At 38.7% G+C, this 11885-nt stretch overlaps 1 protein-coding gene across 1 annotated transcript in view; it reads right to left on the reverse strand.

The window, feature by feature from the left end:
- Positions 1 to 11885, reverse strand: part of SLC9C1 (solute carrier family 9, subfamily C (Na+-transporting carboxylic acid decarboxylase), member 1) — a gene marked incomplete at its 3' end in the record, with an annotated part of 63298 nt that overhangs the window by 24278 nt on the left and 27135 nt on the right. The window contains exons 9-13 of the mRNA XM_006752928.2: positions 10746 to 10889; positions 9140 to 9314; positions 7949 to 8030; positions 5701 to 5867; positions 4931 to 5056 (exon numbers count right to left, since the gene is read on the reverse strand). Coding sequence (XP_006752991.2) covers positions 4931 to 5056; positions 5701 to 5867; positions 7949 to 8030; positions 9140 to 9314; positions 10746 to 10889 — 694 coding nt within the window. The remainder of the gene's footprint in view (positions 1 to 4930; positions 5057 to 5700; positions 5868 to 7948; positions 8031 to 9139; positions 9315 to 10745; positions 10890 to 11885) is intronic.

Genomic DNA, 11885 nt, shown 5'->3' on the forward strand with positions numbered 1-11885 from the left:
CAAGGGGAAGGCACCCCTCCCCCCTGATCGCCCTGCGGCTCTGTGTGTGTGACAGGGTGTGGTGCCCCAACCACCCATTCTGCCCTGCTCTGTGTGCGACAGGGTGCGGCGCCCCAACCTCCTGATCACCCTGCAGCTCTGTGTGTGATGGGGGGGGCAACCCCCCCGCCCCCTACAGGCCCTGCTCTGTGTGTGACGGGGTAAAGCCATAACTCCCCATCTGCCCTGCCCTGAGTGTGACAGTGGCGGCGCCCCAACTCCCCTATCGGCCCTACTCTGTGAGTGACAGGGGGGAGCTCCTCAACCCCCTGATCGACTCTGCTCTGTGCATGACAGGGTATGGAGCCCCAACACCCCTGATGGGCCCTGCTCTGTACGTGACAGGGGGTGGCGCTGCAACCTCCCCATCGACCCTGCCTTGAGTGTGACAGGGGACGGTGCCCCAACCCCCCAATCGGCCCTAACCTGAGCGTGACTGAGGGTGGCATTGCAACCTCCCAATCCGCCCTGCTCTGTGCATGACAGGGGGAAGGCGCCCCAACTCCCAAATCGGCCCTGCTCTGAGCCCGACCAGGGGCTACACCTAGGGATTGGGCCTGCCCTCTGCCACCTGGGAGCAGGCCTAAGCCAGCAGGTCGTTATCTCCCGAGGGGTCCCAGACTGTGAGAGGGCACAGGCCAGGCTGAGGGACCCTCCCTTCTCCCGAGTGCACAAATTTTTGTGCACCGGGTCTCTAGTATCTTTATAAAAAGAAGCCCTCTTACAGAGTACAGACCATGAGATAGGTCTGGATAGCTCATGAGTGTAAAAGTTAGGTCTGAGCAGTGGGTAGAACCCAACTGGTTCTGTAGGAAACAAGGGTCCTTCTAGATGTTAATTACACTTGCCAAAATAAATGGAGTTCTGTGGCCAGATAATAATGGGAACTACTGAAAGCCGCATTCCTATCTAAAAAGTTTGTAATGGACATTAGATTATTAAAAGCTCTGAGGAATTGTACAGTGAAGGATCCTGATACACATATTTTGACAAGAGAACTCTGTGGTGTCCAGTCTATTATTCGCATTAAATGAACTGCTACTGTCTTGCAGGACACAGTCATTCATCCATTCAGTCCATGTATTGAGAGCCCACTCTGCTTCAGGCTCGTGCAGGGGAAACCCCTGTCTGACATTGCTGCTGACCTCAGTGTGTTGAAAATAATTGTGTAGACCAACTTGCAAAATTGGAATCTTTGCTATAACTAAAGATTCCTGGGTTCCATCGAATACATTCTATCTAAAACATGGTTTTGATTCTAGTGCATGCTAGGAAGAAATAGAACTGGATTTGAAGGTGAGGGAATTCAACAGCATAGCATTTTTCTCCTCAAATTTAATTAAAATACTTATAAAGTAATATGAGATTTAAATACATTCTGTATTCTCAAAGATTAACACTGTAGCTTATGGAAAAATAAGGAAGCTGAAAATGATATGAACTCATGAAAGCAGCACAAATGATAAAGCAGTTACTAGAAAAATGTTAATTCTTAAAATATCATTCACACCAAAATGTACGAAGAATTTAGAGAATGGTTGATTCCTAAAAGTAACTGCCATTTATTGACCTGTCTACTATACTATTGAATTAATGGATCTCTCTCTCTCCCTCCCTCTCTCTCTCTCTTTTCAAATTTATCTTTATTGTTAAAAGTATTACCAATGTCCCCTTTGTTTTTTGTTGTTGTTTATCAGTTTTCCCCATTGACCCACCTCCTTCCTGCACCTGCCCCTCCCAAGCCTTTGCCACACTATTGTTTGTGTCCATGGGCTATGCACGTGCCCGTATAAATTCCCGAGGTAATCTCTCCTCCCCAACCCCCCACATCCACCTTTCCTCTGAAATTCATCATCTGTTCATGGTTCTATCTCTCTGGATCTATTTTGTTCATCAGTTTGTGTTGTTCATTAGATTCCACATATGAGTGAGTTCATGTGATACTTTTCTCTGACTGGCTTATTTTTGCTTAGCATAACAATAAAAAGCTTCTGCAAAGCAAAAGAAACCATCAGCAAAGTGAAAAGAGAGCCCACTGCCTGGGAGAACACATTTGCCAATGATGTATCCAATAAGAGGTTAATATCCAAAATATATAAGGAACTCATACGACTTAACAAAAGAAAGACAAACTATCCAATTAGTAAATGGGCAAAGGACCTAAATAGCCACTTCTCCAAAGGGGACATACAGAAGCCCAAGTGATATGAAAAACCGCTCAGTCACTAAGCATCCGAAAGACGCAAATGAAAACGAAATGAGGTACCACCTCACACTTGTCTGTCAGAATGGCTACCATCAACAAATTAACAAACCATAAATGTTGGCAAGGATGTAGAGAAAAGGGAACTCTAGTGCACTGCTGGTGGTAATGCAGACGGGTGCAGTCACTGTGGAAAACAGTACGGAGTTTCTTCAAAAAATTAAATATGGAATTCCCATTTGACCCAGTGACCCCACTTCTGGCAATATATCCTAAAAACCTTAAAGCATCAATCAGAAAGAATATATGCACCCCTATGTTCATAGCAGTGTGAGTTATAATAGCTAAGGTTTGGAAACAGCCCAAGTGCCCATCAGCAGATGAATGGATAAAAGAAACTGTGGTATATTTATGCAATAGATTACTATGCAGCTGTAAAAGAGAAGGAACTCTTACCATTTGCAACAGCATGGATGGACCTGGAGAGTACTGTGCTACTGATCTATATGTATTTTAAATAAACATTTAATTCTTGCAACAGGTTTGTGAGGAAGGTATTCTAATATGTATTTTATAGATGAGAATGCTGAGGCTCAGGGAGTTAAGTAGATTTCCCCAAATCACATTAGCAAATCAGTTTTCTCTGAATATAATCTGTCTCCTCTTGAGCCCATATGGCATATTGCTCCTCCTATACCAGGCTTTGTCATGCTGTGCTGCTTCTTCTAATGAACAATAGTAGAGAAGATATTGCCTCAGTTAACAAGGGCTGGCTGAGATTTAAATAGACATTCCCAAAGCTTTGAAAACCTTAATAGACTAATAAATATTATGATTAAGAGCAGTGAACATTAGAATTGATATTGCAGGAACCAAGTTGACAAACTGAGATAAACATGAAAATATATCTAGAAGGAAGAAGAACTAAAAAGATGTGAAGTGAGATGAAAATCTAGAGCAGAGAGATCCAACCTACTTTGGAAAAATAGTATTTCCTGGTTAAAAACCATACATAGCACTAAATCACCAAGATATAATAGTAGAAAACAAGTGTTTAAGGCAAAAAATCAAGAGGGTACATGGAGTGTATATTGCAAAAACAAAGGATTTCACAAGCAGAAAGAATCCAAGGTTATTTAGTTAGCTTAAGTTTTCTCTTTTACAGATAGGAAGAATGAAGACTGACGTGAGGAAGTCCTGAGTCAGACATCAAATTAACAATGAAAGTGAGATTCAAAATGGAATCTCCTGCATTGCTTTAAGGGTTCCTGAATCCTATATTTTCCTGAAATAAATTAAAAATCTGGAAGAGATTCAAAGACATGATCTCCTAAAACCTGCTGGTGAAACATGGCACCATCCGGGCATAAGTTCATCCTTCATGGCACCCCCTCACTTGCTTAAAGAAAGTATTTAGGTCCTCAGAAAAGCTGCCTTTCAGACTCAGCTTGTCTCCCAGGGTCACTGCCGGAGAAAGTAGAATGCGTGGAATCCTGTATGACTGGAAGAGCTGAGAGATGCCTGACAGTTCCATGTGCAATGTGGAAGGTCCACCAGGAACAATTCTAGAGGATGAGTCATGGCAACTGGTCAATATTCTGCCCTGAATAGCATATGGTAACTAGGCTGCTAGCAGTTTCCCACAGAATCCTGCATGCTGCTGTGTTACACATTTCTCTAAATTTTACTCAAGATTTTATATAAAAACACTAGAGGCCCGGTGCACGAATTCTTGCATGGGTGGGGTCCAGCAGGCCCACCCCAATGGGGGCCAATCGGGCTGGGCTGGCCAAGGGGAGAGGATGCAGGAGGTTGGCTGGCTGGCCCTGCCCCAAATCAGGGGAGGGGGAGCTAATGGGAGCCAGGCCAGCTGGGGGAGGGACCACAGGAGGTTTGGGGGGGGGGTGATCGGGGCCTCGATCGGGCCATTTGGCCACCGCAGTGTGCATCATAGTGACTGGTCATTCCAGTCATACCGGGCACTTAGCTTTTATACATATAGATAATACCTTATACTTGCAGTTGTTAGTGAACTTGGTGGTATCCTCTCATGAAAAACTTGTTTGGACTCAGAGATAGCCAGTGATTGGAACTGACTGCATAACACATCTGAAGGTTGAGCTCAGCTATGTTTCCTGCCGTTGGGACCTGTGAAACTGCCAGTTTCTCATAATAAAACACCTTTTACTTAAGCCAGTGGTTCTCAACCTTCTGGTCCTTTAAATACAGTTCCTCATGTTGTGACCCAATTATTTTCATTGCTACTTCATAACTGTAATGTTGCTACTGTTATGAATCGTAATGTAAACATCTGATATGCAGGATGGTCTTAGGCGACCCCTGTGAAAGGGTCATTTGACCGCCAAAGGGTTCATGACCCACAGGTTGAGAACCGCTGACTTAAGCTAATTTAAGTGGATTATTATTCCCTCTCTCTCTCTTTCTCTCTCTCTCTCTCTCTCTCTCTCTCTCTCTCTCCCTCCACCCTCCCTCTCTCCCTCCCTCCCTCCCTCTTATTTTTTTTGCAGTCAAGCAGATTCCTAAGACTATGTCAAATTTCCCTTTGCCTTTGTAAACAATATATTAAGCTATGCAGGTGAGTATAATCAAGATTATCTTCAGCAAGGGAGAAGTTCTCAGTACGACGTTAGGTCTAAGATACCTTAGAAGTGTTTAATGAGTACTAACTATTTGTGCTGACAGAATACGCCTGTTGGCCAGTTCCATTGCTTCAATGTTAAGGGTCTCGTCTATTTCTGTGTTACAGTTTGGACAGTTCACCTTTTGATGTTCTGTTGTTTCTCCTTGGCTTAACTACGTGAAACACAAATCAAAACCAAATAAAGAATACATGAATATTAACATAGTTTAGCATAAACCTTGAGCAAGTCATACACCAGTTTGGTTTGAAAAATTATAGAAAATTTTCTAGATACAGAAAAATGTTCAAGATTACTTGCACAGTTATCTAGACATAAAATGATTGCCAGTTTGGGGAGGAAAGAGTTATAGCATATCTTAATCTTTACTTGGCATTGTTAACAGTTTATAAAAGCGACTGCATATATAATCACACTTTAAGCCAGTGGTTCTAAAAGTATGTTTTCCCAGTAGCATCTGCATCACCTGGGAATTGTTAGAAATGAACATTTTTAGATCCCTCCACAGACCTACTGAATCTGAACCTCTGGGGAATGTGGCAACACTGCTCCTTGTTTTGAATTTACAACATGTATTTTGTGTGTACTTAAAGAGGTTGTCACTTCTACTTTGCCCCACAGTGATCACAAAATTCCTTAAGATCCCTTCCTAACTATTGTGGTGAATAAGGAGTTACCAATGCAACATTTCTGTCAATTGTAAGTATTAAAATTGTGAATTAATATTAGTAACATTTTTCTACTTAAGGACAATCATACCTACTCTGAAGGGATAAGTTAAAGATATTACTTGCTTACTGCATATGGGTTTTGAAATATAATCGCTTTCTCAACCATGTTCCAATCTGCATTAGCAAGATCTTTATCAAATTTGAGTGCGGAGGCTGCAGATTTGGTTATTTCTTGAAAATGTTGAAATGTATAATAAAGTGACTTATATTTTGTTGATGTGACATCACGCAGACCTTTGATACAAAGAGCACATTTATAAATAGAAGGAACATCACCCTTTTAATCTGAATTTTAAAGCTTCCTTTTGTTCTTACTGTATGTACTAAATAGTTTTTTTAATTAAACACAACATAAATTGTTTAATAATAGGAACACTAATAATTTCAAAATTTTCTACTTTCATACTCCTCCTAATAACTAATATTTATTGAGTGCTTATCATATGCTCTTTGCACGTATTAAGTTTTGTTTTTATCATCTTGATCACCTTTTGAGGTGAGTCCCTTTTCCCAGTTTAATAGATGAGGAGACAGGGGATTAAATTGGCAGACTGAGTAAAGCAGATTGCCTTTCTCAATGTGGTCAGGCCTCATCCAGTTTGTTGGAGGCCTGAATAGAACAAAAGGCTGAGCAAAATAAAATTCACTCTCTCTGACTGATGGTCTTCAAGGTGGGAAATTGATCCTCCCCTGCCTTCGGATTTGAACTGCAATTTATATCATTTCCTTTCCTGGTTCTCAGGCCCTTGAACTGCATATACATCATCTATATCTGTACATGCCATATAGGTATAGGTATATACATAAATATATGTAAATAATGTACACAGATACATACACATATACAGAGTATGTGTACATATATATCCTACCTATATGCAAAATCATATATATGATATGTATGATTATATTTATCCCCATATATATCTCCAGACCTCATTAAGGTTTGAAATACTCTTGCTATCAGATATAAATTCCTTTCTTGAGCCATAGAAGCTTGTTTGGAAAGCAATAATGTTTCATGAGCAAATGTTCACTGCTCTCAGTGCAAATAAACAGATGCTCCACACTAAGAATTTTAGGTTTATCTAACTACTAAGTAGAACATCTAATACTTTTTGAAAAATGTTATCTCTTTAATCTGTTCTTCCCATTTTATTATGCTAAGGCTCACATAATTTAGGGGGGAGGGGAAGAAAGGGAAAAAGATTTTGTTCCAAATATGAGGAAGGAAGGGAGATTGGGTAGTATTATCCATAAAGATGAAATTTCAGATTGAAAAAAAAATATGTCATTAGAGTGAAAACTCCATGTATCATAAAAAGGGTAATAGAACAGTTAAGAATATAATGGGTTGAAAGCATCAAGGCAATATGTTTCTAGTTCTTAACTGCCATTCCCTAGTAGTATGACCTTGGGCAAGGACTTTCAACTCTCTAAGTCTCATTTTCTCAATTGTTAAAAAAGTGGGGGCTTAAAACAGGCACATTATATTATGCAGACATCCTCCTAAAGTTGTTATTTCTACTTCCATTCTCCTTACCACCCCCCTCTTCCCAATCAGTTATCCACAGAACTAGAGTGGCCTTTTTAAGACTTTAATCATATATTAATTAAACATATGGCTTCCTCAGTAATCTACTTACCTGTTGTGTTCTTTTAATGTATTTACATGTGGTTTGTTTACTTTGATATTACCTTATTTGACTTCTTTACTGACTGTTTACTTATCTCCAATGTAAGCTCTATCAACTCAGAAATCTGGTCAGTCTTCATAATGCATCACTGTCAGTTAAATTGTTCCTGGCATATAGAAGGCTCGTAACACAAGTTTTTCAGATAACTGAATAAACTTACTGTATTGTTACTTAAACTGGACTAATGTAAGTAAGTAATTTAAAAAAAATAAATAAAAAGGTTGTTGGCCTAAACTTTTCATATGACTTTACATAGAGGACCAATTTCCGCTTCAATAAGACATTGTTGATTTGCATTTATGTAGCTTCTTTCTTCATTTTTACCAATTCTTTTTTAAAATATTTTATTGATTTTTTACAGAGAGGAAGGGAGAGAGATAGAGAGTTAGAAACATCGATGAGAGAGAAACATCGACCAGCTGCCTCCTGCACATCTCCCACTGGGGATGTGCCCGCAACCCAGGTACATGCCCTTGGCCGGAATCGAACCTGGGACCTTCCAGTCCGCAGGCCGATGCTCTATCCACTGAGCCAAACCAGTCTCGGAGATTTTTACCAATTCTTTAGCATATTTAGAATACTTCTCTCTTCATTCAGAATACTAATTAGTAGACTTACCTAGTTTACTGACTACCATTGGCAAAATAACTCTATTGACAATCAGGGTGATTAAGCATACTGACACTCCATGAAATAGTACCTAGAATTGAAAAATACAAAGTATTGATGACAATTTCATATAATATCTTTTGTATTTACCAGTGTAAATTAAGCTAGGTTATACTGTGATAATAGATGCTCATGGAGGCGAAAATTTGGCTATCAGACGTGATGATAGTACTCTGGGATTCTCTATCTTCCCGCATATATTTCATCCATGCTTTTGGAACCAAACTAAAAATCAGGACACATGGTTTGACATAAGTGTATACTTACTTATACAGACATTAGGAGTAAGTAAAAATAAAAACATTTATTGAGTACATACTTTATATCATATATTATTACTTTTAATATATTTTTATTGATTTCAGAGAGGAAGGGAGAAGAGAGAGAAATAGAAACATTAATTATGAGAGGGAATCATTGATTGACTGCCTCTTGCACACCCTCTATTGGGGTTCAAGCCTGCAACCTAGGAATGTGCCCTTGACTGGAATTGAACCTGGGACTCTTCAGTCCACACGCCGATGCTCTATCCACTGAGCCAAACTGACTAGGGCATCATATATTATTTTTTAGAGAGGAAGGGAGAAGGTAAAAGAGATAGAGACATCAATGATGAGAGAGAATCATTGATTGGCTGCCTCCTGCAAGCCCCCTACTGGGTACCAAGCTCACCACCTGAACATGTGCCCTGACCGGGAATTGAATCATGATCTCCTGATTCATAGGTTAACGCTCAGCCTCTGAGCTACACCAGCCAGGTTCAGATACTATTTTAAATGATTTATATGTTTTTATTCCTTAAACCTTCATAATAAACTATTCTTTAGGAGTGTGAAGAAGGGACTTAGGGATCCCCAAGCTAGAATGGGGAAGAGGGAAGTTGCCAGTTGTTCCTCCTCTGTCCATTCTTGCCATCATAGTTAAATCACTCCCACAGTCTAAGTGGGGTTAAGCTACCTCACTACAAAAGCATATTTTAGCCTTGGATGGGGGACAAGGGCAGGCTAGGAGGTGTCAATGGGGAAAATACAGGGGCATATGTGATACTTTCCATAATAAAGTTTTTTTAAAAGCACATTTTAGTATACAACAACAGTTTTAATTAAGTTTTCAAATAAATAAGAACATATGTTCTTTTACTTGCGATTTTTCCCTCTCAGTTCCAACAGAAAGGTCAGAGTAGGCAAGCAGAAGGGCCATTGTTACATTAGGCAAACCTCTCATTTCACTCCAGACCATTATGAATGCCCAGCGCCAGCTGAACCCATCACCAAGTCGAGACAGAAGAGGACTCAATATTAGGAAGACCAGAAGTCTAAAAGACAAAACAAATTTTTAAAAGTTATTCTTATAATAGAAAGTTCTTTTCATTTCACCCTACTCTATTCCTTCCCATCTATTCCCTGTGGAATTGCCAACTCTAAAACAAATGAGACATCTTTCAAGTACATAGTATCAAAGGAAGGCCAAAGGGCATTCCATAGAGAGACATGCCAAGAAAATGCCATTCATCTTTGTTTCTTCCTGTAGGGGGAGCAATAGGAAATTTCACATCACTATTAGTGGTGCTTTTTCAAGCAGAAAAGAAAAAGTTTGAGGTGTTTTGTAAATTATTTATATACTAGAGGCCTGGTGTACAAAATTCATGCACTTGGTGGCTTGGGTCCCTTAGCCCAGCCTGTGCCCCTCTTGTAGTCCTGGAGCCCTCGGGAGTGAGCCTAAGTCAGCAGTCCCACATCTCCCCTGTGGGAGCGCATTGACCACCAGGGGGCAGCTCCTGCATTGAGCGTCTGCCCCCTGGTGGTCAGTGCATGTCATAGCAACAGGTTGTTCTGCCATTTGGTTAATTTGCATATTAGTCTTTTATTGTATAGGATATTCTGTTCTGGGATCCCAAAAGAAATAAAAGTAAATTAAATGAAAAAGTAGTAGGGACAGAAGTTCTCTTTTTTTTTTTTCTTTGCAAACTTAAATCTTACTGAATCTGTACAATATTGGTCAACTCATTTATATTTCTTTTTTCACTTATATATCATTCCTATATTTTATACTAATTGTATCTGATAATTTGGGACTAATTTTCATTTACTTGGCACTAGCCAATTTGATATCAACTCCCAACTGATTTTCCTAAACGGAAGTAGAATGTTAACAGTTTGAATGATGGGGTTCTAGTTATACTGGTTTTTCTCTCTCTGTATCTCCTTTTCACCTACATAGGCAGACTCTTTTTCTGACTCTTTATACTGGAAAAGGGCCAACAAAAATTATTTGAGCAAAAAGGACATTTACAAAGAGAGCTTCCTTATGTTTTTAGAAACCTCTTTCCAACTATGATTACTAGGAAATTATTTGTTATGAAATATTAAGCAAATAATGTAAGAACATCTTTTTTATAAAATTTATGATAGGTGTTTAACTTCATGAACCCTCAAAGAAAACGAAAAACTAGTGGATGAAATGAAACAAAATGTTAATAGGGTTGCCTCTAGGTAGCAAAATTATAATTTTTTTTTTCTAATCTTAAAAAATCTTACAGAGATCTTGCATTGCTTTAAAATGAAGTTAAAAACTAAAAACAAAACAAACAGAAAAGCACAGCTAAGCACTAATTTGCTGATAATTCTTTGGAAAGTTTATGAATCAAATTTTCATTCTAAAGAATGAAACATTTTTGTTATTTAAAAGAATATCTTCAGGTTTATTCAGTGTTTTATAAACAGAAAACTTTAAATGAGGTTCTTACCTTAAAACAATAAGTGTGAAGTAGATATTTAATGAATAGTATATATCAGAAAATGATACATATAAATACGTATGTGCAGGAATTAGAAGTCCAATAAAAGTAAACACCATAAGAAAAGCAACAAATGCTAGACAATTCCAGAATCTGCATTTTCAGAAAAAATTAAATACAGTTAATTATGGTGAAATGACATATTTCTTTCAAGGCTCATATGTGAGTGAGACATTGTGTTAGGCATTATCAAGAAAGTAAAGATAAAGTATTTATAAACACACAAGGAGCTTATAATTTAACTGGGGAGAAAGTTGCACTAAGGCAAGTAAACAAACAATTCTAAAGCAATTTTGATCAGTTTACACTGAATGTAAATTAGTGTGTGTGGGTTTTTTTGTGTGTGTGTGTTTTGTTTTGGATTGACTTCGAAAGACATGTTTAGGTTGTAATTATGCTCAAAGATACTAACTGTGAAGTCCTTGTATCAAACAGGAAGTACTAAAATCATTGATCTTGAAGGGAATCCTGATGTTAGTCTGATTTACAAAGTGAGAGAATGAAACCTTTGCCTAAAATCTAGAAAGCACTTAGAAGATGTGGATGAATCTTTTATAGCCATGAATGCCCTTTGTAGATTTTCCTTTTGAGGTTTGTGAGCATGCGTTTATTCAGCTGCTCCTGAGCCCAGGAGAACTCTGTCATTCCCAAAGCTCCTGTTCTCATCAGCGCATGCAGAGCAGCTTGGGAAAGCACACTCAAATCCAGTATGGGTGCTGGGTCCAGAGGAGGCTATCTAAACCTGATTTCTTGTTGCCTTTTGACATATTTCATGTCTTTAATGTCAACTATTATAAAAAATGAATGGAAAAGATTAAAAAGGCTCAAGAATGCAATTTTATGAGAAGATTGTAGCTTGATTTTACCCATATGTTGTCAGACTCTTCCCCTGAAACCCTTTAAAGATCATTTTTGCCTCTTCTCCAGGAATACTGTTTTTGTTTAAAAATAAATTCAACACTAAAAGTAAATCTTCTTCTGTTACATTAATAAGAAATCTCTGTTTCTAAGAGGTAAAAGTTACCTTAGGCATTATCAGAGAAAATTTTAATATAAAACCTCCTAGCCTGGGAAATTTTAAGGCAAAAT

Source organism: Myotis davidii, unplaced genomic scaffold, assembly GCF_000327345.1.
Source record: "Myotis davidii unplaced genomic scaffold, ASM32734v1 scaffold450, whole genome shotgun sequence".
In the NCBI taxonomy this organism is placed as follows: Eukaryota; Metazoa; Chordata; class Mammalia; order Chiroptera; family Vespertilionidae; genus Myotis; species Myotis davidii.